The 26,649-nt window shown below is 33.8% G+C and overlaps 2 protein-coding genes across 4 annotated transcripts; one reads left to right on the top strand and one right to left on the bottom strand.

Annotated features, from left to right (window-relative positions):
• Positions 1 to 8,569: 8,569 nt before the first annotated feature.
• Positions 8,570 to 15,662, top strand: LOC112516571 (phosphatidylinositol/phosphatidylcholine transfer protein SFH8-like). Of its 2 annotated transcripts, XM_025123691.1 has the most exons (16): positions 8,587 to 8,639; positions 8,728 to 8,850; positions 9,628 to 9,693; positions 9,776 to 10,079; positions 11,468 to 11,567; positions 11,691 to 11,957; positions 12,068 to 12,145; positions 12,237 to 12,338; positions 12,452 to 12,501; positions 12,628 to 12,727; positions 12,821 to 12,919; positions 13,000 to 13,113; positions 13,706 to 13,838; positions 13,920 to 14,323; positions 15,304 to 15,378; positions 15,479 to 15,662. In XM_025123691.1, the coding sequence occupies exons 4-16, from the start codon at positions 10,069 to 10,071 to the stop codon at positions 15,497 to 15,499; spliced, it is 1,554 nt and encodes a 517-aa protein (XP_024979459.1). In that variant the 5' UTR covers positions 8,587 to 8,639; positions 8,728 to 8,850; positions 9,628 to 9,693; positions 9,776 to 10,068; the 3' UTR covers positions 15,500 to 15,662. The 2 variants fall into 2 exon arrangements, with proteins under 2 accessions (XP_024979458.1, XP_024979459.1); XM_025123690.1 differs by lacking the exon at positions 9,628 to 9,693 and having other exon boundaries at positions 8,570 to 8,639.
• Positions 15,663 to 17,312: 1,650 nt separating this feature from the next.
• Positions 17,313 to 24,214, bottom strand: LOC112516572 (phosphatidylinositol/phosphatidylcholine transfer protein SFH3-like). 2 transcript variants are annotated; one of them, XM_025123692.1, is made up of 15 exons: positions 23,937 to 24,214; positions 23,557 to 23,577; positions 23,368 to 23,474; positions 21,779 to 22,040; positions 21,371 to 21,470; positions 21,010 to 21,276; positions 20,442 to 20,519; positions 20,245 to 20,346; positions 20,112 to 20,161; positions 19,566 to 19,665; positions 19,400 to 19,483; positions 19,138 to 19,236; positions 18,721 to 18,838; positions 18,079 to 18,449; positions 17,313 to 17,437 (listed from the first exon to the last, which is right to left on the bottom strand). In XM_025123692.1, the coding sequence occupies exons 3-15, from the start codon at positions 23,456 to 23,458 to the stop codon at positions 17,345 to 17,347; spliced, it is 1,815 nt and encodes a 604-aa protein (XP_024979460.1). In that variant the 5' UTR covers positions 23,459 to 23,474; positions 23,557 to 23,577; positions 23,937 to 24,214; the 3' UTR covers positions 17,313 to 17,344. The 2 variants fall into 2 exon arrangements, with proteins under 2 accessions (XP_024979460.1, XP_024979461.1); XM_025123693.1 differs by having other exon boundaries at positions 19,138 to 19,182.
• Between the last annotated feature and the right edge of the window lie 2,435 nt (positions 24,215 to 26,649).

Below are 26,649 nucleotides of genomic sequence, written 5' to 3'. Positions count from 1 at the left end.
CCAATGAACATATCCGGTTAATTCGGTCTTATTTAATGTACCGTTTAACAAATTGAACATACACCACGAGCTCCTTGTGACGAGATCAAATTTAATGGGCTTAAATTACAAAAACGTTCATGTTAACGTTTACATTCTTTACTTCTCTCTGAAAGAACCTCATCTCGACAATGAATCCAACTGATTTATACACAATCAGATGTTCATGCTTGAATTAGTATTGTAAACTCGGTAAACATACTTCGTGTTGGAAATAACTTCATACAGTAGTTATATATTTACTGAAATTAGTGTTGGAAAGCACTTGCGTATATACAGGTAAATTGCAATAAGAGCTTTATGGTGACACGGTACAAATGTCCTCACCATGTACTAGACATAACTACACCTGGACCATCATCGCTTTTCAGAATAAGCTGACACCTCGGTTTTATGTTCTTATACACAGATGCATGTAAATTGTACTGAGAGCTCCATGCACGACAATATAATGGAGACACCTGATACACTAAACTAACATGTACATAAGTCAGTTTGACTTGTACTGGTCCAAATAGAACTTAGGGGTCGTTTACCAAACGCTTATTCTTTCAATCATTGCACTCTAGTCGTCGAATCGTCGGAATTGGAGTTCCGCATAATGACAATTTAGTCTCTTAATTACTAGGTTCATTTGTCACAGCTTAATTAGTGATGTATTTACTCTTATTCCAGTTACTTACGAGTTTATCGTATTTTTTCGTTGTTTATGGTCAGATATAACCTTATGAGACAAAAGTCTTAGTCTTCATAAATATCTTGAAACTCACATGGGTACCATCGAAGGAACAAATCAACATCATGTCTGTCCATTTTCATCAGACGTAATTTAAATGCAATTTCAATCGACTTCATTTACAAGTTTTCTGTTTTTTTCCAGAATATATCTATACTATATTATAAAGTATTTGATAAAAACTCTTAAAAACCATTTTTTATGTATTAAATACTGTTTATTGATGCATATTACTAAAAATTTAATATTACAAGTAATTATGCGTAAGTATGACTTATTAATGTTCCATGTCTAAATTCATGTAACTAACTACAGATAAATATAATCAAATACATGATAAACATCTCATTTTAAATATAAAAAATCTAAAATATAATTAAGATAATCATTGAAATATAAGAGAATACTTAATTATTATCTTTATTAAAAAATTATATTATTAAATTAAAATTAAGTTACTTTGTCACGTTAAATTAAATTATAATAAAAAATTTGAATTAAAAAAAATACACAAAATAAGAACTTTTAATAGTTAAATTGATACTAATATCGATATTTTTTTTTTCAAATTTTTATGATATTTTATTTAAAAACAAAAACATTATCGATTTCTCAAAACTACATAAAACCGTATTATATCGACATAGATAAAGAATAAAACGAAACAATGAAATCAAGACGTGTCTCGATACATTGCATGAGTACTCTTCTAGTCTATTTTAAAGTAGAAATTACAATTTTTTTTAAAGAAAATAGCTCTTACAAAACTTCAAATAACATTTATATGCATTATCCTTGTACATAATGATTAACTGAATTTCGTATCGACATGATGATTACCGGAAAATATTTTTAAAGTTCTTGAAATGAATCCAATATTTTCAATATATATAAAGTTGAGTTCACATGAGATAAGATTATTTTTGTGAAGATTAATTTTGTGAGACATGTGAGACAAGTTTTTTTCACTTGAAACTTCACAATAAAATGTTGTGAAGGTAAAAAAAAATCAGAACATTCACAGCAAAAACACTGTAAAAGTTACCTTCACAGTGTTTGATGTAAAGTTCAAATGTAAAAAAATTTGCCTCACGTGTATCACGAAAACAACTTTGTCTCATATAATCCCAAGTGTGTATATATATATATATATGTGTGTGTGTGTGTGTGTATATATATATAGGGGTCCATTTAAGAGAGAATTGATTAGTTTGTGGTAACTGTGAGATTCAATCTCAACCACAAATCAATAGATAAATTAGGAAATTTATAATTTTGATAATTTTCAATTAAAATTTTAATGCAAGGACATTTTAGGTATTTTCTCTCATCTCTCCTCTCTTCTCTCTTCTCTCTCCTCTCTCCGTCCCCGTTTTCCGACTACCGTCCTTCAGTGATACCACAGTGTGATACTCAAGCACATATAAGATGCATTGTGATACCACTGTGTTACATATCTGATCGACCGCATAAATGATCACAGTGTGATACCTAATCACATATAAGATGCATTGTGATACCACTGTGGTATCATCGGTGGCCGGAAGCCGGGAGACAGAGAGAGAAGAGAGGAGATAGGAGAGAGAAAAGAAAATACCTAAAATGTCCTTGCATAAAATTTGAATTAAAAATTATCAAAATTATAAATTTCCTAATTTATCTATTGATTTATGGTTGAGATTAGACCTCACGGTTACCACAAACTAATTAGTTCTTATTTGATTAGGCCCTTATATATATATATATATATATAGAGAGAGAGAGAGAGAGAGAGAGAGAGAGAGAAAGACACACACACACACACACACTAGTAGTGTACCCGTGCAATGCACCGGGCAAGCAAAATTGAAATGGAACAAAAATCACCAGAAGACTATAAAATAATGACAAACTAGTTCTTCCATTTGAATTTTGAAATTCAAACAAAAAGTAAAAGAGGAAGGTAAATGGTATTGAGGGGCAGAGCATCGATAGAGTTAGAAAAAAAAAAGGTGAAAGGAATCATGAATTTTAGTCTCTTGTGAAGCTTTTAAAAAATTCAAAACATGCATACAATACTTGTAAATTATGTTTCAGTGAGTATTTATGTGCAAAAATAGATGTTGAAGAAAAGAAAAGAAAGCTTTATAAGGAGGAGATAAAATAAAGCTTATACCAAAAGGGAGCTCTTGAGACTGTTGTAGAAGAAAAGGGAGTCTAGGACTTCATTTTTGGTTGTGGTGAAAATCAATGTATTAATAATTTGTACATCATGCATATAACCTTGTAATTAATAGATTTTTTTTATTTTGTGTTTTAAAAGCTTGTATTCAATACATTAAAACTTGTACTTAAGACTTTGGTTTAAATGCTTATTAATGTAATATATATATATATATATATATATATATGGGATTCATTTCAAGAAAATTAAAAAGAATATTAGTTGGTGCCCCACAATAATTGTTGTTTCGCATGCCTTGCATAATTCATTCGACTCATAATTTTGTAATCCAATCATAAAACCGAGTTCTTTTATTGATTATTGTATGAATTTTTAAATTATTTATAAAGTAAACTGGTCCTTACGGATTGCTAAAAAATAATACTTTTCGTTCATGTAGTTTCAAAATTACAAGATGTTCATCGTAGTTTGTAAAAACGTCCCGATTTGATCTCTACTTTTAATGGTCGTTGATTTTTTTTTTTTTGGTTAAGTAAGGGATATTTTCGTCTTTTTATAGTTTTTTTTTTGTCATTTATCCAATCAAAAAACATAAGGACCAAATCATAAAATTGGTTTTGATTGGTTAAAAGACAAAAAAAAAATCGATAAAAAGATGAAAATGTCCCTCATTTGACGGAATTTTTTTAACAACTATTCGATGCAGAGACTAAATTCGCACGTTTTTACAAACCAAAATTGTCATTTTGTAATTTTAAAACTATAAATAAAAGAAAGTGTTATATTTTGTAATCTTATGGTTACGAACACATTCTTATGAACACCTATAAGAACATTCTTATTAATACCTTATTCTTATGAACACTTATGAACATCATTAAATACCATAAAAGTAACTTTCACATAAAAAAACTGTAACATCTTATTAAATACTATAAAAATAACTTACACATAAAAATCACTTATTTGTCCTTCATCATTAAACCACACATTCGAAGTAACCTCTACTAAAGAATGAATCTTATTGGTCCAATAAGTTCACAAAATTAACACCATATATATATATTCACACATACAAGGCCAACAACTTTACGCAAGATATGATATGTTGGCCTCCAAATACCAACCGTTTCCTATTGCTTGTTGTAATTATCTTGACTACTCAAATGATTCGATGAACCTAACTAACGACATGGTGAAACGTCACAAAAGTCGTCCAATATTTATCAGTGCACTTAATAATCACCTTATCATTTGTCAAAATCAAATACCTTAAAAAAATATAACGTACCATCATATATGTATTATCAGTGCTTGTTCGTTTCTTTTTATTTAATTGCTTTAAATTTTAATTAAAGAGATGGTGAAACGTCACAAAAACCACCCAATATCTGTCAATTTACTTGACTAATAATCACCTTATCAACCGTCAACCCAAATACTTGATCTATTATTTCAAACGTAACTCCAGCATACACACAAACACACACTCACATTCTATGAGTAAAGTTCCTGTTTGCTGCCCAAAATTGATTAAGAACTTGGGAACCGCGGATAATGCGTCATGTGCGCATGTCTCTCTTCATAATAAATATTCATCATGGATAACATATTCATGATGAATATAGAAGCATGATCCCTCATGAATCACACATTCATGATGAATAACAAGTTCATATCCTAATTAATTTGACATCTATAGCGTTGTGGGTGGTTCTCGAGTTCCAAATCAACTTTGTGTTCCTAATGGAACATGCCACCATATTCTACATTATTACTATCTTACTAACGAGTATCGAGGGATATTCCTTTTCCCGACTACATGGGCATTAGCTGGGACTGGAGACATAAATAGGGAGCAGGACCAAATAAATGTGGGGAGGGGGGGGGGGTCTGCATTCATCATCTATTACCGCCATGTTTTCATCTCTAAACACAATAATACAAAGTCATTATAATACTGATTCTGATACGTTTTTTTTTAAATATAAAATATTAAAACAACAAGTTGAATCTTACACAAAGTATTTGACTTTGACTTACTTTCATCTCTTTAATAAAAAAGTGCTTATTCAATAAGACAAATTATGTTTTTTTTTTTCTAATTTACCATGAATAATTAAGAACAAGTGGGGAAAATGGGTCAAATAGATCCAAATTCAAAAATCCCACATAATTTTCAAGTCAAAATTGACCCCAAAAAAATAATACTCGAAAACATAAAAAGGACACATAAAGGTATTTGATTTGAGGAAGGAACCAAAATAAAAATATTATATTAATCATAAGATGGTGTTTGATTGGTTTGAGCTTGATTCCAAAGGTCAAAAGTATCAGGAGGTATCAAGTTCAAATCTAAGGAGAAATAAAAATCCATTTGTGGCCACGGAGGTTCAAATGCAGTGACTCCGGGCTAATTGCAAAGCAGGTGGTCGTCATGGAATTAGTCGACTCGCATAACGAGTTGGATATCCAGGTTAAAAAATATTAAATTATTTTACTTTTCCTGAAAATAAAATTTTGGTCAAATATAATTCGGGTTTGAAGCAACAACAATACTTCCTTTGAGTTGAGTCCAAGCTAATTTCTTCACTTTGTTTTTTTCCTATAATTAATTTAATAATTATTTAATAAATTTCATTTTGTTCTTAATAAATATAATATATAATTTAAGGGGTCGTTTACTAAACACTTATCCTGTAAGTGTTGATCGGGTAACTTTCCTCACCTGATGCACATGGCAAAGGCTGAAATTTTTACCCGGTAAGAGCGATAATAATGATAGAGAGTCTTACCCGGTAAGTGATGCTGAGAACCCCTACCCGGATAAATTGTTGCATATCATACCATTTAAATATACTAGAATCTTATCTGGTAAAATAGATTATAGTGTTGACTCCTACAATAAGCGCTTACCGGGTAAGTATTTGGGTAAACGGCCCTTAACTGTATTTCAATTCATTTTTATATGTATTTTTTTTGAAGTATATAATATTTATATACGGTAAATAGAACAAATAAACTTACACACTATTCTCATCTTTGGTGAGGTTTGAATACTTGATCTCCTAAAAAACCAATGACTCATGTACCGCTAGGCAAAAACCCTGATTAATTAATCTTTATATTTGTAGTTAATTTTTGGCTTCAATCTTCCATGTGAAAAATAACATTAGAATTGAATAAATATATTAAAATATTTAAGGGACAAAATATGACTGAATAATGGATTTTCAGTAGATGTTTTGTCTTATTCAATAAGCTACTTAATAATTTTCTGCAATCATTGCTTTTTATAATTATTTTTAAATAAAAAAAATATTAGATTAGTAATTTATATTCAAATTGTAAGTCAATGTTAATTTATAAATTATTAAATATTTATGAAAATTATAATATTTTTAGAATATTATTCAAAATAAAAAATTGTTATTTTTTATGACGAAATACATTAAAATGTAATAAGTTTGTTATTAGAACTACAAGTTTGGTCCCTATACTTTGTTGGAAATAAGAGTTTTTGTTTCTATAATTTTAAATTTATAAGATCGTCATCTTGATTTGCAAAAACATCTGAATTTGATTCATTTCTATAACAGTTGTTAGAAAAATTCGTTTAATGGGGACATTTTCGTCATTTTATTAATCTTTTCGTCTTTTTACTCGGTCAAAATCAATCTTATGATTGTGATTCACGAGGTTTTTGATTGTATAAAAGACAAAAAAATGATAAAAACCAAAAATACTCCAGATTTAACAAACAAAAAAAAAATTAACGATTGTTAGAAAGAAGGATTAAATCCGTAATTTTTTTCAAACCATAATGGTCATTTTGTAATTTTGAAACTACAGAGACAAAAATTGTTACTTTTAACAAACCACAAGGACCAAATTTTGTAGTTTACTCTTAGGGCCTGTTTGTTTTTTTCAAAATTACCTCTTAATACATCAATCTGATTCGTTCATAGATTTGGATATTAAGAGCGCTTGTTTTATTTCTAAAATAAGAGCTTAAAAGCTCTAAATGTCTTCTAAAATTCAAGTGGTAAACGTATCCCTTAATGCCTCTTAATCCTAATTCGTCATCTACCAAATGATTCTTATTTTGGGGGCTGAAAGAGATTTGCTAGTAAAAACTATTTATCTTTTATATTTTTGTAAAAAAAACTATTTATCTTTTATATTTTTGCAGTAGTTTGACCGATTCAGATTTCAGATGTAAAAACAAACAATTTTACTGATCCAGATTTCATACTTCAGAACCACCTCTTATAAATCACAAGTGAAATCAGATTTCAGACTTCAACACCTCTTACAAAACAAACGCCACCTTAATGTGATTAAAAGGTAGAAGATCTACGAGTTATCAGTAAAATAAATACAATACAACAAAGATATTATTTAATTAAGAAAAAATTATATAGAATAATTTAAAATAAATATAATTTTATTGTACTTTAAATTATATTTAGATAAATTAAAAAAATAATTAAAATAACCATTTTTACGATCGGTTTCACCTGTTAGCCATTTCTCTCACAAAATAACGAAAATAGCCATAACTCCGTAATTGGCAGGTCTACAATTCATGAAGATGTCAAAATATATAAAAAAAAGTTTTTGAATCAGGTCTACAATTTCAAAGACCAAATATGTAAATTAATTATAAGTCCAATTGCCAACGTGTTCTTCCAAATTTACATATTTGGTCTCCGTAATTACGGAATTGGTTCATAAACTTGTTTTGTTACATTTTAATCCATCCGCAAATTGCAAACTTGTCAATTACGGATCTATAACTATTTTCATTAGTTTGAAAAAGGGAAAATTGCACCAAAATGGAACCAACTTTCACCTGATTCCTATTTTGGGGAACCAACTTTCAAAATTGTCATTTAGGGGTCTCTATCAAACTTTTTGTTTATTTAAGGGTCTGGTTGACCTGTTAATGCTGACATCATCTAGATCTTTTGCCAACTAAGATATTACACGTCATATTAATTTTTTATTTTAAAACCAATATTCCACGTCATATTTAAAATTGCAAAATAATTATAGAAAATAACTAAAATTCGTTTTTTTCTAAAAATTATTGTAATAAAATCTATTTTTCATTCTAAATCTAGTTTTTTTAATAAAAAAATACAGATAAATGTCAGCATTAACAGGTCAACAGATCAACCAGACCCTTAAATAAACAAAAAGTTTGATAAAGATCTCTAAATGACAATTTTAAAAGTTGATTCCTCAAAATAAAAATCAAATAAAAGTTAATTCCATTTTGATGTAATTTTTTTTTTTGTAAAAATAAAACGGTGAAATATTTCAATTAATTTTCAATTAAGAATCTGAAATTTATTGGGTGTATTAAAAGTTTGACTTTGGTATATGACGGAATCATACATAACTCAATTATGCAGAATGAATATAAACAACAGTAGAATAATTCTTCTGTACCGACGACACACCATTCTATACGCCACGTGGCAACCCCCAACAATACTTACCAATTCTGGCCCCACACCCCTCCATTAAAGCCACCGTTTCTCTCTCTCTCTCTCTCTCTCTCTCTCTCCTTCCTCCCTTGTGCTTGTCGATATATTTTTTTCTTTCCTAATTTATTTTTAATTTTATTCTTCCAATCTGTTTAGATTCTCATCTCCCAATTGCTGTGTATGCCGTTCGATTGATTTCACGAAGGTATGTTTGAATTGATTCAAAGCAAATTCATTGATTGCTACTGTTTCTATATGAATTCAGCTTACTTGATTTTTTGATTGTGATGCAGTTTTTTTTTGTGTGTGGTGTGATTTCGTTACAAAGAGGGAGTCTTCTGAGATTTTTTGTGAATTTTCTTGTTAATTGCAAGGCGAGTCGATGTCTGGACCACTCGATCGATTTGCGAGGCCTTGTAAGTCTTTTACTTTTCTGATTTTTTATCTGTTGTTACGATGCAATTTTGTTTTGATACACAAGACAGAATTAGGGTTTCTTGTTATAACTTCTGTTATAATACTACTACCGGAATTACTGTATAACTATGAGGGTTTTTCTGTAATTAGGTCTTAACTTTTGTCGGTACTACCGGAATTACCGTGTAACTATGTGTTATGCCCATGTCAATATGTCATTGATTAATCATGTGATAATTGGCCCCAAGGGAAGGGGGCATCGGATGCCGTTTTCTGTATTGTATATTATCTTCTTGAAATTCGATGCGTAAAAGTAGCTGTACATGAATGTTTCTAACTAGGGTTTTTATTTCTTGATTGCCATCTTTGCTTCTGTCCTTCTTGGGGGATTTTAACAGTAGCTTTTGTTTTTGTTCATGGTTTTGTTAAATATCTAAACCCAATGAAGATGATCACTGATCAGGATAGTTGTATCAATGCTTGTTATTGATTCAATCATTCGATTGTATACACATGTTTTCCTGTTTTATGACTTAATTGATTATTTCTTTCAACAAATACTGCTGCTGGATGGAAACGCCCCTTATCCTCTTTATTGGAACCAGTAGTCTTATTGTTAACCACAAATTCCCAAGTCGAAGCTTTGTTGGATGCTTTGCATATGTGATATCTTGTTGATTCCAAAAGGGATTGCACTTGATGTATATCAGATTTTTGATCATGTACTTCTTGACAGCCGTTGCTTGTCAATTTCATATAAGTGGATGAATTTTCAGGTCTTGTATTGACCCAATCGGTTGATTCTATGCTATTCTGCATCTGATTTCTGCTATCTGGGTTATGTAAGCGAATATCAAATAATATCTGTAAAATTAATTGCTTTCGTTGTAGGGAATATGTTCTTATGTATTTACTTTTTCATAGGCTTTGAGGGGTCATCAGGCAATGATGAGAGATCAGAGAGAAGAGAAAGAAAGTCTGATTTTGAGAACTCAGAGGATGAAAGGAGGACGAGAATCGGTTCACTGAAAAAGAAAGCACTAAATGCATCTACCAAGTTCAAGCATTCTCTTAAGAAAAAGAGAAAACCTCCTGGACGAGTCAGCTCTGTCTCAATTGAGGATATTAGAGATGCTAAGGAGCTACAGGCCGTTGATGCATTTCGACAAGTACTTGTCTTGGATGAATTGCTGCCAGACAAACTTGATGATTATCATATGATGTTGAGGTACTATAGCTCTTGCATTTCTGTTGTAGTGTCATTTTTCATAAATGAACCTGGCTAAGAGCTGCAAACAACCTTTTGATGACAGAGAGTGTATGCTTAAGTTGCACATCTTAGGCTGACATCATAGTTCTCCCTCTCCGTGCACGTGTTCAGTTCTCCATTGTGACCAGTACCAATTGGAACACATTGTGTCACTGATATTTTGAGTTTCTGATTAGGAAATAACAATTGGCCTTCATCCTGGAAGGAAGTGAAACAGATTTCAAGTACAGACCTATTAGGCACTGATAATTGAGTTGGAGAGTTGTATCTGCCTTTGGTGTGAATTGGGTGTGGGTATGGACAAGTATGCACCATATCTGCAACCATTTGTTAAATTTGAGAGGGAAAAAACCTTATACAACTTAGTGGTATTAGGTATGCCTTCAATTCAACCCTTGGGCATTTCAAGATGGATTAATTTGTTTTTAAAAAGATTTGGCTCATTTTCATGTTTTTTAAATTCTGGTTTGAAGGATTACATATACCTTTAAGAAGATCAATTGTTCATGCACTGTCCCCCAAATAATTGGCTCTGGTTATGTTTTTATGTCTATCTGCACCTCTCAATTTTCTTGTTTCTTTGTTGGATCTGCTCTGAATTTCAAGCTTCTTGTTCTATATGTTTATGACTATTGACTTTAAATGCTCCAATTATGTTTCTTTAAATATTTTGTCTATATATAACTGGGACTTTAGTAGTTCCAGGAATACCAAATCCAGGCACTCAATTCACCTAACCTTGACCTTTTGGGAGACTGGGCTCTACCAGTACCGTCGGGCTAATGGCCCATTCCCTTGCATCCTAGGTAGTGAATGAAGCTTGATATCTCAATCAGTTAAACCTTTTTCTTGATCCTGATGTTCTACAAACTTGCAGTGTGGAAAAGGAAATACAAGCTCATATAATAATATCTTCTTCTAAACCAAAATTATTTCTTGGGCATCCCGAACTTGATTTTCTTTTCAAAAGCTCACACTATCCTTATCTATCAATAAAATGATTCTTTTGATATTGAACTTACTGGTTTAGTTTATGCCAGCACTATCAAAGTTTTGCTAATGCTACTAATACAGTTTTCCCCATTGGAAATTAAAGACAGAATTTTGCTTTTCTTTTTGTCCAATGCAAATGAGGTGTGCAGTTTTACTTTGTACATCAATTAACAGTTTCTTGTAGCTTTTTACACAAATTTGATAGTCATCTGCAACGAATCATTATCAGCTTTGTTTGGTATTGTTGTCATGCACTAATATATCTCAATGCCAAATTGCATTGATCGACAACCAAAAGCCGCATGTTGTTTTGCCAATCTATATGAGTTTACGATATGTTTTATTTGCTTTAGGTTTCTGAAAGCAAGAAAATTTGATGTTGAAAAGGCAAAGCAAATGTGGGCTGACATGATTCACTGGAGAAAGGAATTTGGTGCTGATACGATTATCGAGGTGATCAAATTTTGGAATATGTTTGTGACCTGACATTGAATCATGATATGCATTAATATGGTGTTGGCATCTCTGTCTCTCATCTAGCACCAAAACTGATGCTTCTTTTGTGAATCTTATCAGGACTTCGATTTTGAAGAGTTGAATGAAGTTTTGAAGTATTATCCTCATGGTAATCATGGAGTCGATAAAGATGGAAGACCCGTCTACATTGAAAGATTAGGGAAAGTTGATCCTAACAAACTCATGCAAGTTACTACCATGGACCGGTACATAAAGTATCATGTGAGGGAGTTTGAAAAAAGCTTTGCTTTTAAGTTTCCTGCCTGCTCAATTGCTGCAAAAAAGCACATAGACTCGAGCACAACCATTTTGGATGTTCAGGGCGTGGTATGTTTCCCCTTGTGCTATATTGGTATAGACACCGGTAGCCGGTTATATTGGAATGTCCCCTGTTCTAATCATTTGCACTATATTATTTTCCATTTTGGATATTTTAGGGGCTGAAGAACTTCACTAAGGGTGCTCGTGAACTCATCATGCGGCTCCAGAAAATCGATGGTGACAATTATCCTGAAGTAAGATCAGTTGCTTAACAAATGATGTACATCATGCTCTGTTTATGGTTGCCATTTATAACTAACTTATTGTTACTACATATTTGTTCAGACACTCCATCAAATGTATATCATCAATGCTGGTCCTGGTTTTAGATTGCTTTGGAGTACTGTCAAGTCATTTCTAGATCCCAAAACGACTTCAAAGATTCATGTATGCTTGAAGTTTTTAGTGTTATGTTTATGAGAATCACAACCTTACTGTATAAGCTTGTTGCGCGATATCATTTTTATTTATCGTTTTTCTTCTGTTTTGATATCTCTCAGGTTCTGGGAAACAAGTACCAGAATAAGTTGCTTGAGATAATTGATGCCAGGTAACCTGTCTTCTTCGATATGATGTTTGCCATTTACCATATTCCAGAGCTACTGTTATTATAACTTATAAGCAATTGAGGAAATGTTGACTAAATACTTGAAACGAAAAATGGCAAGCTGTGCAGTGAATTGCCGGAATTCCTAGGTGGCACCTGTACCTGTGCAGATCAAGGGGGTTGTCTTCTATCTAATAAAGGGCCATGGAATAATCCTGAAATCTTGAAGGTCACTTCTAATATTTTCTTATTTACTAGAGGTACTTCCTAGTTTTTGTCCTTTTTGTTTAACTGAATCAACCATTATGACACTTTTCTGCAGTTGGCTCTTAATAGCGAAGCACGACGTGCCAGACAGGTGGTTAAAGTTTTAAATAGCGAGGGAAAGGTTGTTGCATATGCTAAGCCTCAGCTTCCTGCGGTAGGAAGACTGTAACTCTTCGTCTTTTGCTTGTTGTCCCCGAACTGCTTGAAAAATTGCTTTCTCATTGTTTTGAGCAGCTAAGAAGCAGTGATACTTCTACTGCCGAGTCGGGGTCAGAAGCCGAAGATATTGCATCTCCGAAAGCAATGAGGAGTTATTCACATCTTAGATTAACTCCTGTTCGTGAAGAAGTGAGTATTGACCTTTTTTCCTCGTGTGATTTCTGTTTCTTCCTGTCAAAAATGCAACTCATATACATCCAGAAAAGAATGAGATAAGATCGTTCAATGACCATCTGTTGTGTTGCTATGTCAGAAGAAGGATAGCTATACTGATTCAGTATACTCTAAAGACGCCAGCGGTACAATATTAATGATTTTCTTTCAGTGAATTTCCATTTACTTGCCCCATCTTTTACAGTATCACCCTGCGTTTTGACTGTACAAGAATATGTGGAGCTCAGCATGTCCGCAAGTACAAGCAAACATTCTTTAGCCTGATCGAACGCAAAATGGAATTAAATCTCCCCAAATAAATCAAAATTTTACAGTATCGACCCTGTTGGGTTGGATTATCCTTTTAAAAATATTGCTTTTTGCATGCATAATCCTTTAATAGATGTTATGATATAACTCGTCTATATCTTGCTTTATTGTTTTCTGAATGCAGCTGACCTATGTGGTCTTGGTTTTAGTTGGTTTCCAATTTTTAAATATGATATTTCATATTCGTTCATATATTAATCTTGTAGCAACTATTTAAGTTATTTCATGTTGTTTATAGGCTAAAACGATCGGAGCTACAAGCTATGCTGGTCAGTTTTCTGGATACGATGAGTACGTTCCCATGGTTGATAAAGCTGTTGATTCTGGATGGAAGAAGCAACCTTCAGCTCCAAAGCCTTATGATCCCAGAGGTCTGGAATATGTGATCTAGCTTATAATGTTCACACTTTTACTGATGCAAGAGGTTAACCCGATTACAAATGTCGGTACAGGGACGCTTATCGAACCTGCTGCTCAAAAGGGACCTGAAAAACTTCATTCTCAGATATGGATGATGCTTGTGACCTTCTTTATGACCATTTTCACTCTCGTTAATTCAATGATGAGCCATGTAGCTAAAAAGCTTCCTGACACACCATCCGAGAATGCCCAAAACGCTCAGGATTTCTTCTTTGATGCATCAACTAAGGAGGAATTTCGCCCTCCATCACCAACTCCTTCATTTAAAGAGGCGGAACTTCTGTCTTCTGTTCTGAAAAGGCTAGGTGAACTTGAAGAGAAGGTCGATACACTCAAAGCAAAGCCAGCCAAGATGCCTTATGAGAAAGAGGAATTGCTAAATGCTGCTGTTTGCCGCGTTGATGCCTTAGAAGCAGAACTCATTGCTACCAAGAAGGTAAACATACACCCGAATCCCTTTCTTTTTTGGTAGACATGAACCGTAAAATTTGATTCACTTTATTCTATTTTTTCTTCTTATTGTTCATACGTAATGCAAGATAATTATCAACCATAATAGCCATGTATTAACTAGTCTAAGCTATAATACAATAGTAGTCCCTTTGACAAATGAAGATTTTAATGTTTGACTTGACATATTATTTTAACAAAATGTTTAAACCAAACTAGCTCAGTATATCCCACCCGAGGTGGGATCGAAGGGTAGGGTGTACACATCCTATATCTACCTCAAAGAATAGAGTAGTTGTTTTCTTGAAGACGTTGTGAGATATATAAAAGAGAGAAAAACAGATATGATGAATTTTTTAAAAACCATCATACTCGAAATATATGCAAGCCCAAGAAAAATACAACCAAGGTAAGGCCTATCGCCATCCCTAGTATGCTATCCTAGTCTACATCTCCAAGAGTTCCTACTAATATCCATGTTCTTGGAAATGCCTAAAGCTGCCATGTCCAACCTCAGTTGCTTGACCCACGTTCTCCTCGGCCTACCCCTCCTCCCCCAAACCGTCACACTTTCTATCCTCCTGACTCGAGCCACCATCTGTCTCCTATGAACATGACCAAACAACCACATTTCTCTTAAGAAAAATGTTTAATTGTTTGTAAAAGATAAAAAATACTTTCTACGAAGGCAGGTAAGTAAATCTCCAACTGTCACTAGAGGTTTAGCTGACTATTAGCTTCAGTAGTCTTCAGGTGCACATGGGATTAGTTCAGTCCAAGTGCGCGCAAGCTGGCCCGGACACCCACGATTATATATAGTCCCAAATTATGTTATAAACAAATTTATTATAATATTATCATAAAGATACTTAACTTTTACTTGGAATATTCTAAGAAAGCAAAATTTGCAATTTTCATGAGATTATGTTTACCGATTTGATAGAACCGTGCTACTTTTTTGTGTAGGCTTTGCATGAAGCTTTGATGAGGCAAGAGGAATTGCTTGCGTATATCGACAGTCAAGAGGAGAAAAAGTTCCGGGTGAGTTGATTATGACATGAATTTGTACGGAGCTTGTTATTTTTCCGAGTATAAGAGTGAAACATTTATTGACATAATTTATCGCTACATTTCTTTGCAGAAGAAGAAATCTTGCTGGTAAACTTTGTCAAATGTAAAAACGGTTATGCGGCTGTTTCCGTTCTCGTGTTTCTTTACTGTATACGAACGTGATAACATTCCCGTGGAATTCACGTTGCTCCAACTCTCCCTACTTTGAGATGGTTTTGATACAATGTTAAAACTTTACATGATACTTACTACCATTACTTCGTATATACGCCTACGGTCTTAACATTAATATATACAGAGTTAACATAGAGTCGTTGGCCAGCGATATGTCGGTTTACCTGTAGAATCCAGCCTCCAAGGAGGTTAAGAATTCAAACTTCTTACTTCACCAAAAATGAGGTGTCTTTATGAGTATTTATTGTATAGGGTTGGGTTTCGATGAGAAGGGTAGTTATAGTGAGAAGCGTAAGAAGAAATCTCCACCCTTAGATCAATCCTAATTGAATTTTAACACTAACGAGGTGTATCATCAATTCTTTTCTAAAGTACAATTCATGGGTGGGTATGAGATTAAATGTGATCAAGGGTTTAGATCTTTTCTTACGTTTTTCACCATAACTTCACTTTTCACACAATCCTTTATCTTGTCGTATATAAATATTATATACTTCAAATAAACATTTTGATCCCATAAAACACATGTATATCTCGGTTTTTGTGAAAGGTGTATTAGTTTTCTCTTTGCCGGTTTGATTTAAATTTGAAAAAGAATAATTGAATCTGGACTTACAGTTATGGACGTAATAGTCATTTTTATTCGATCAGCTTAATAGAAACGTTTAATAAATAATAGTTTCCGAGACCCCTTATCTTGATCAACATTTACCTATAAATTTTGGTATACAACCCCTTAAATTTAAGAAGAAAGGATGGTATATTGGTGCTATTTGAAGTCAGAAGTTGTGCAAGAAGAGATACTAATGATCAATGTTCCATGCCATGAAAGATTAGTAGGAAACTTAATGAAAATATTATAGAAATGACATGAAAGATTTTAGAACAAGAAATCTGTTTAAAATGGAATGTAATCATATATGATATTGAAACTTCTTGTCTTCTTACATAATGTTTAACTTCTCGTATGATTCTTCCTATATATATATATAATGTATGATGAGTGAGGTAATTCCAAATTAATGCATGAATGAGTGTTGGAATTGAAATTTCAGTGCCTTATGATGGTTATATGGTTGTTAGGATCGGACCCAAATAAAAAGAATCAATAAGAAAAAGTTCAGAAATGATAAAAGGTCGAGTTTTGTTTGAAGGACAACGAAGGATTGCGTACAGTTGCCAAGCTTAAATCATGATGCAACTTGCATATATGATTAGGTTGTTTTGACCAATCAAAGTCAGAAAAGTCCAACGAGTTAAGTAACATGCACAGTAGTATGCAAGTTAAGGCAGCAACCTTAGGTCGCATACCCAGTCGCTCTGATCAGTTTTATTTTCATTGGTCCAATTCCTTAGTATAGTAATATGTAACATTGTTCGGATAAGTGCTTAGATGAGTGTATGGCTAGTATAGATAGCATTACTGAATACAGCAAGCTCAACTGGTTTTACACGGACCAGATGTAAATTTCATGTGATTTGGAACTTAGATAGATACAGTACGTGATCCAATACCTTCACATATGTATTTTCAGCTATATTTCAGATGTGACACAATATTCTTACTTTTTAATAACTGAGATAAAATATTTGGATAAATAATAAAATTAAGAAAAGCAAAATGAAGATTATTTATTAATGAAAATGCAAAAAACAAGGCCAGATTTCATCAAATAAAAAATGTATGATAAATAGTAATAATAATTTAAATGAGTTTTTTGTTTTTATTATTTCCAATTACAAACAGGGGCAATATTTGGGTTTAAAAAACAAAGAACTTCTTCTTCTTCCTCCTCTTCTGTTTCTCCATGTAGGCCACCAGCTCTTGTTGTTGACTTCGGGACTCTTCAAGAGCCTGCATATCAAACAATCCACACTCTTTTAACAAGATAAGGATGGTTCCAATATATATCAAGCAAAAATCGTCCAAGTCTAGCCGATGTAGGATTCTAAAGCGTCACTTCTGGTGGAGGTTAAACGGGCAAAAATTATCCCAAAGTGTCGAGAGGGGTTAGACGGGCATTGGACTAGACAAATACAGATTGCCTAGGGTGTCAAGAGGGGTTAGATGGATGATGGGGCTAGATGAGTACAGATTGTCCAGAGTGTGAAACATGGAGAATGTGGGTTTATGGTGTAAGGGGGCAGTTGCCCCCAACAAACTCCATGTATTCTTTTTTAATATAAGTGGTGGAACAAACAATTTTAACTAAAATCTTTACAATATCCCATCAAATAAACTCTAATGTTCCTAACTTTTTACCATTAGACCTTAGCTCTTATATTTATGTGGAATGTAAGAATTTAGCTCTGATACGATGTGGGATGGAAGGAAGCCCATTTGATTACTCTGATCAATAGAGGCCTTGAAAGAGAGAACGGAAGTTCCGACATATATGGAATCGAAATGGTCAAAATCTAACCGATATGGGACCCTTAACACGTTGCTACTTTCGGTTTACATTACTTGTTAGTTAGATGAAAAAGGGAGAATACCTTCTTGGCAGCAGCGAGCTCTGATTCCAAAGCATCGACACGAGTCAAAGCGTTATTGAGCATCTCTTCTGTTTCTGGTGGCAGCTCAGCCGGTTTGTTGGTGAGAATAATGACCTTCTCCTCCAGGTCCGATAAACGCTTCATTAAGGTGAGGTATTCGGCGGTGGAGATGGTGGTTGTTTCCAACTCTTTCTTCTTATAATCGTCTTCTAAAAGCCCGACAGATGAAAGAGTCACATTTGTAAGCTTTCTGGGCATGTTACTGGTCATACGCATGATAGTCACAATTCCCATAATCAACGCCATTACACCCGCGACCACCTGGTTCGCTAGTTTAGTAGTACAACTAAGCTTGCAATCATCATCAACACCTACAAAACCAAACTCTAAGTATGCATCATTTAGATGCCAACTTTTTAATTTATACCATAAGCCAATGTGCAAGAACAACTATTCATATGAATTATTCATGATGAATATACCTAAATATTCATTAACGTTATTCAACATGAATATCATGGATATTCATCATGAATAATTCATGAGTAGTTGGTTCTCACGTTCCCAAATAAACATACCCTGTTGTAATTAACTCTTTCAAATATAGCAAAATGACACTCTTGGTTATTTTTAACTGTGTACCTATAGAAAGGGCAAGCTTCTGCTGAGGTTTACATGAAGTTGCATCAACAGCCTTGTCAACGATGGGCAAGTAGTCTTTGGTCTCATTTGCACTCAGGATGTTTTTGTTTATAGAATCCTACAAATCAATTTAAAGCAAACTTTAACCAACAATTGCAAGGATTTTTTTGAATTTGTGTCGCATTAAAAAGTTGTTTTATGCATATTTCCCTCTAGATTCAAGCACAAGTTGGGGGTCTTCACGGAAACCACCGCCCTACCCTTTGGGGTAGAGGCCAGGTTTGCGTACATCTTACCCTCCAAACCCTACCTCCGGGTAGGACATACTGGGCTCATTTGGTTTGGTTTAGTTTCCTCTAGATTCAAGCACTTCTTTAAAAGAACACGAATGCAATATGAACGAAGGAGGAAACTTACCTCTTCACAAACAGAAGGCAGGTATGCAGGGTTGTTGTGGTCCCTCTGCATTTTGGCAGATTCAACATCCAATTTGAAAGAAGCTTGGTTAGTAACAGTCTATCAAAGGAAAGAAGAGTCAGCATATGCCCACATTTACGGCTTTCCTCTTTTTTCTGAAGATATTCGCTACATTTATAGTAACAAGGGAAACAATAAAAGGAACGAAAAAAGAAAAGATTTCAGAAAATTACAGAATATGCATGTTGCTGAGGGAGAATACCTTGTTAGCACACTCATCCTCAGAAATGATCTTCTCTTCAGGAATTTCAAGCTCTGAACATTTGTGTTCACCATTACAGACCATCTACCACATGAATCGACTTTAAAGCTTATGGATAAATATAGGATGAAAGAGGAACATAATCTCATTGTAATTTGAATACAACCTTCATGATATCTGGATCTTGCCATGGACCTTTATCAGAGCGCATGCAACCACCTTTGTCTGCGCAGGTGCAGGTACCACCCAAGAACTCCGGAAGTTCACTGCCACCATAGAAAGAAATAACTTGTGGTCAGCTCAACTAGCAAATATCCCCATAGATCGTGAGTTTGAGTCTCTTCAAGGCCACTAGGGATTTTCTTGACCGTTGTCTTCAAGCTCAAGGGATTAGTCAAGGTGTGTGCAAGTTGATAGTTCATTGCCATCATAGAAGGAAAGAACTTGAGGGTTGGCTCAGCTGACAAATAAAGGCCGGGCCATGGGGCTCATCCCCATAGGTGGAGTTCGAGTCTCCTCAGGACCACTGAGGATTTTCATGACTGTTATCTTCAAGTCCCCATGGGATTAGTCGAGGTGTGCACAAGCTGGCCCAGAAACCCACGGTTATAGAAGGAAATGCATATAATTTAAAGTAAAGGTGAAGCTATTGACAAATAGAAGAAACAAAAACAGGCGAGCTAAGGTAATGGCAATCATGTCGGAGAAGTACCTGGCATCGATGATTTCCAGGAGTTTGCTCTGGTATTTGTTGCCCAAAACCTAGTCAACAATGACGTTTACTCGTCATGAATTCAAGAAATATCGAAATTTTCTTTGAGATCAAAGGATGGGTACAAGTTTACATGAATCTTAGCGGCAGTCCTTGGGTCAAGGAAAGATTTCACCGTGTTCCACAACAGCCTAAAGCCAGACCCAGCATTGATTATGTACATGCGACACAGAGTCTATAAGAAACACGAAAAATAAATAAATAGCAGAATATTTTTTTTATTTAAAGAAGCATATTAAGGAAATTTCTAGCATTAACTCAAGAGTATACCTCAGGATAGTTGTTACCATCAATGGACTGGAGAGTTTGGATAAGTTCCCTAGCAGCTTTGTTCATGCTTTTCAGCCCCTGATTCATTACCATCCAACTAATTTGACTAAGTTATCTAATACAAATAAGACTAAAACTGAATACAACCTCCTAATTTTGACAGTAGATTACGTTTTTTTTCCCATTTTGACCGAGGCCATGTTTGGCAGCCACTTGAAAAGGCCCTGGTTAGCCATAAGCTTGCTTTTTGAAAAACTACTTCAAGTAGCGTTTCAATAAGCTCAGGGAGTTTTTTTCCCCATTATACCCCTTATACTTTTCAAATTAAATTTTTCAACATGTCCTTTTACCTTACTTTACATTGTCATCTACTTTATCAGCTAGTTTTTACCAAACATTACTAGTTTATTAGCCAACATCTAGCTTATCAGCTAGTTTGAAAAACATAGCCTGGACAATTTTTCAAAGAACCGTTACAACTTCAGCATAAGTATACAATATTGGCATTTTGCATATTGAAGGGGTGTCTGGATTAAAGAGATGTAAGTTGTAGAGTTAACTAACTTACCACTCCTTGTACATCAAGAATGGTGGTGCTTTGATCAATGTGCTTTTTAGCAGCAATTGAGCAGGCTGGGAACTTATCTCTGAAGGTCCTTTCGAACTCCATTACATGGTACTTAACATAACGCTCGAGGGTTGTAGCTTGCAAGAGCTTGGTAGCATCAACCTTACCAAGTCTCTCAATATAGATAGGTCTTCCATCCTTATCAACCCCATGATGTCCATGAGGGTAGTATTCAATAACATTTTCTTTTTCTTCAAATTCGAAATCCTAAACAAAAAGGTATATGGAAATTAGGGAAAGTTCACAAAAATAGAATTCGACCATTTCGACATCTGGTGGTTGGATGACTTCCCAAAAGTACCTCCATAATGGTATCTGCACCAAAGTCCTTCCTCCATTGGAGCATATCAGCCCACATTTGTTTGGTCTTCTCAATATCAAATTTCCTGGCCTTCAAAAATCTGTAGTGTCATGCCGAAAGTTGAAGGATTAATTGTAACAACCCATCCCACATTGGATAGAAAATTATATTTGTGAGCTCCTAGTAACCTCAAACTTGTGGACTACCAACAAAACTTCCATCATGGTTTTAAGTTGATTTTGAAGTTATTAGGTAAGCCTGCTGCTTTGAGTTATGGGAATTATATTAATGTTGTAGGGTTGCCCATAGTGAATAAAACACATGTTAGATATTTATTTGCACTTCGCAATGCTAGGAAGAGAAAATGGTACACCAAATAAAATTGGGGGATTACAGAAATTTGATAACCTTAACATCATATGGTAATCATCATGCTTTGCAGGTAGTAGTTCTTCCAAGATTAAAGCTTGACGTAAAGCATCGACTGCCTTCAATTCCTCTGCATCATGCACATCTTCAACCACAACAGACATGACTCTACTGTTCCTTCGTCCCTTCTTGGTGAAGGAAGTTCTGAACCTCTTAGAGGCAGTAATTGCCCTTTGCTTAAAAGAGTGGCGCTTAGACTTCTTTTCATCCTCAGTGCTTTCTAGGTCGATTTTTTCCATACCTATTCATAAAACTTGGTTAGTTACGGTATTGATGTAAGGGTCATTTGGTTAAATGACCTGTCATTTTTTAATCCATGACCTTCTGACAGGTTTGAGAATGTCACTACTTAACAGAATAATGCCACTTCCATACACAAGAATGCCTAGAAACCTATCAGACCATCATAGATTTGAAAAACACTTGTCCGGAGGTCATTTAGCTAAATAACCCATGATGATTGATGTAATACATGTTGGCTAATGTGCAGGGTACCCAACAGAAACTTTAGTCAGTTGCTATATTGTCAACAATGAAGTGTCAAATGAACAAAATTCATCCTCATACATGAGAATTAAAGATTTTGCTCCAATCTACTATACAATTTTAGCTTATATGAATGAGATACATCCTTGTACATGAGACTTGTGAAATTCTTGATTCTATTTACTTAGCTTTAACAAAGTTAACAGCTGCATATGAATCATGACAAAATCTATATGTTGTGAACTAACGCTTATAAGTGCATCATATTAGAAGGATATTTGATTCTATAGTTGCACAATTGCCAAAACTGGTGTTTTCTTCTTCAATGGAGAAAAGAATTCTAAAAAGATGAAGTGTCCTTCAATGTCTTCTAATTTCTATTAAACATATCTTCTAATTGTTTTCCAATTGTTGTCATAATAAAATGATTATAATGAGTCCCGTTGTATGCCTCAAAGTCTATATCTTCATGTCCTAGTTTTTCAGCTGCATTTATATATAAACCAAACAAGTCCAGTATATCCCACCTGGAGGTGGGTGGGGTTTGGGAGGTAAGATGTACATAGACCTGGTCTGTACCCCAAAGGGTAGAGCTATCGTTTCCATGAAGATCCCAGGCTAGTGAAAAGTGTGTGAAAGGTAGAAATACATATATGCTAATTTTAAGAAATTTTTGGAAGAAAAAGGGATGACCCTGATAAGTCAAGGTCCTCAGTTTGCAAGGTTTGAACGCACTCATTCTCTTGTGTTGTTGCAAAGGAAGCCTGTGACTAACCTGGCAATCGGTTTCATTAATGCTCACTCATATATTGTGAAGGAACACCAGAAAACAAGGTAGAGCTAAGGTATCATCGATGGCAAATTATTGAACATTTTTGGGTACATGGCATTTGTGTAAAACTTTATAGCTTTTTCTCCTATGTTTGTTCCTTCTCCATGTTTCAATGGCTATAAAACAACAAAAGCCACATTCACAATGAGTTCTCATGCCCTTGCCCTTATATGAATGCAGAAACCAAACATAAATCAACTGAAAGGGTTACAACAGAGAGGTGAAAAGAAGAAACATTGAAGGAACGTACTTGATCGAATGTGGCGCTCAGGAGGTCCTTGCATATGGTCACTCATGGTTGCAGTTTCTAAGTTTGATTGCGGTGCCGAATTTAGAGGCATCGTCAAATGCCTACACCTTTTAGCAAATACATGTTAAAAGCATTAAGCATATACATAGGCATGGACCAAACCCTAAAAGAAACCTGGAAATTCATTACCAGAGCGTTTACATAGGCAATCTGCAAAAAAATGATCACAAATCCATGAACAAGTAGAATTTATACCCCATTAATATTCCAATCATCATACTCTATAATTGAACTCAAAACCATGATCAATCATACATTTCAAACATATAATACAAAATTCTCTCGTAATTGTTGGTGATTCTGCAAAAAAATTGGTCATTATGTTCATACCAAATCATATATTAATGACAATAATCAACCAAACATCAGGAGTTAGGGATTGCAATTACACAAACAGATGGTACGCCGTACGCATACCCTAAAAGAACATGAACACTTAAAAAAACCACAAAATCAAAGAGTTAAACGGGGCAAATCACAGAAATCATGGAGGAAGAAGAAGAAATTACCAGTTGCGAAAAAAATTAGCAGGACCTTTTGGACAGGAGAAGGGAGAAGATGTTTTAAAACTGCATCATCTCATCCGCCAACAAAAAAATCCCTCGATTTTTGAAAACCACCCATCAAATATTGAGAGGGATTATGCGTCTTTCTGGGGGAATTCTACTTTGATTTGACCAGGTCATCTTACATTTTCATTACCCTTCTCTCTCTATATATCTTCCTTCCACGCATATACATACACACACACACATACATATATATATATATATATATAGAGAGAGAGAGAGAGAGAGAGATGTGTGTTCATGGCAGCCACTATAGCAGTGGTGCTTCACCACGCAGGCAGCCAAAAGGGTTGAAATTGGAATCCTCCATATCTTAACGAACTTACCGACTTTATCTTCAACCTTGAAATCCTTTCTCACGTGTGTCAAAATTTCGATTACAAGTTTTTTTTTTATTAATTAACCTGATATCCAACCTGTGAACCGACTAATCTCAAAACGAACACCTGCTTTGTAGATAGTCCGAAGTCACCGCATTTGAACCTCGTGACCACAAGAGGATTTTTATTCTTTCTTGGATTTGAACTCGGGACCTCCAGATACTTTTGACCTTAAAGTCAAGTTCAAACCAATCAGACACCACTCTTGTTGTTGTTGTTTCGGTTACAAGTTGTAACCTCTGTTGGATGACAATTTCGTGTCAAACGAATCCAACCAACGTGAATATCAATTACATTGTTTTTAATTTTGATCGATTAGTATTATATAAACTTTTGGTATGATATTAGAAGTTGTGTATCGGGATATTATTATGATATCAATTTATTTAATTATTTATTAGTTTTTAAACTTTTAATGTATTAAATATTTAAATCTGTAATTTTAATTGCTTTATTTTACTATTTAAATGTTTATAAATTTTATTTTTACAATTAAAATCTCTTTAACATCACATATAATACCTAAAAATTCAAATAATTACTCAAAATTTCATTATAATAGCAAGCTTTCATATATGTAACTTAATGTTGGTACACAACTGATATCAACAAAAAGAAGCTGATATCAAATACAGTTGGTTGGTATACAGTATTATATTTTGCATACCGATTATAATTAGTTGGTACGCAGTATTGGAGGAAAAAAACTTGGTACCATACCAAGTCACCCTTAAACCTACGTATGCGTGGAGGTATAGATTGTTCCAAAGTGTTGAGAGGGGGTAAACGAGTACAAAGTAGTGTTGAGTCCTTGTAATCATATATGTGACTCTGATACCATGTGAAAATACTTGGAACCTCGGGTTTACTCTCCAAAAGAGCACTTGGGGAGAAAAATGAAGGTTCCAACATATATAAATAAGATATGATCCAAGTCTAACCAATGTGGGACTCCAACAATATAAATAAAAATGGCAAAGGTGTACATTTAGGTCCTGTAACTTTCACAGTCTTCACAAAATATATTGTGAAGAGGGGGTCATTTAAACTCATTCTATGATAATCAGAAGGTTATTACAAGGTTATTATGATATTTTGTCATACTCCTTTTGCTAAATCTTACCTTCCAATTTCAACAAGTAAAAATATATTTTTATTTCACATCATATATATATATATATATAGAGAGAGAGAGAGAGAGAGGGGTTGATTATTATACAACTCTTGACATTTATGCAACCAATTCAACTCAATCTTAACTGTTCATTTCATTTGATTAATATGTGATTTCATAGAAGTTTTGATTGTTTTCTAATATAAAGTATTGATCATAATTAATAAACCATATTCATCTTCCATAAATATTCAAATCATAATAAATGAAMTCYCATTATTTCCATAAATATCTCAATTTATTGAGTTGCATTGGTTGTACAAATGCGATAGGTTGTATTTGAAACAAACTATATATATACTTGAGATCATATGAGATCAAGGGTTTTTCGTGAGACCCGTAAGACTAATTCTCAACCCTTGAATTAGATCTACAATCTAACAATTTAAACATTCATAAACGCTACGAGACTTCTCAATAATCACAAAATTGGCACCGTGCAACTTTAGATCATTAGCTTATAAAGTTGATCAACTTTATAAGCTAATGATCTAAAGTTGCACAGTGACAATTTTGTGATTATTGAGAAGTCTCGTGGAAAATTTATGATTATGAATGTTCAGATTATAGATCTAATCCAAGGGTTAAGAATTGGTCTTACGGGTCTCACGAAAAACTCTTGGTCTCCCATGATCCTAAGTCTATATATATATATATATATATATATAATTTTGTGATTATGAATGTTCAGATTGTAGATCTAATCCAAGGGTTGAGAATTGGTCTTTATGGGTCTCACGTGATCTCAAGTCTCTCTCTCTCTCTCTCTCTCTTTATATATATATATGTGTGTATATATACATATATATATACACACACACACACCCACATGTATATATATAATTACATAGACGACATACAACTTTTTTGTCTTATGTCACGCCTTAAAAAACGTCATGCCGTCACATGACATGTAAGGCTTGAGGTCACCATCACGCCATTTTAAATCTTGATAAAAGGTATCAAATATTTTATTATCATCAAAATTAAACATTATATTTTTATCAGATAAATTTCTTTTCAATGATAAAAAAAAAGTATTCCGACAATGTTTGAATATGTTGCAAAAGTGAAGCCTGTTTGGTTCGTTTTAAGAACT

The sequence above is a fragment of the Cynara cardunculus genome (genome assembly GCF_001531365.2).
Source record: "Cynara cardunculus var. scolymus isolate 2C chromosome LG 8, CcrdV1, whole genome shotgun sequence".
Lineage (NCBI taxonomy): Eukaryota > Viridiplantae > Streptophyta > Magnoliopsida > Asterales > Asteraceae > Cynara > Cynara cardunculus.
The sequence above is the reverse complement of the archived record's forward strand: the minus strand, read 5'-3'. Positions and strand labels throughout refer to the sequence as shown.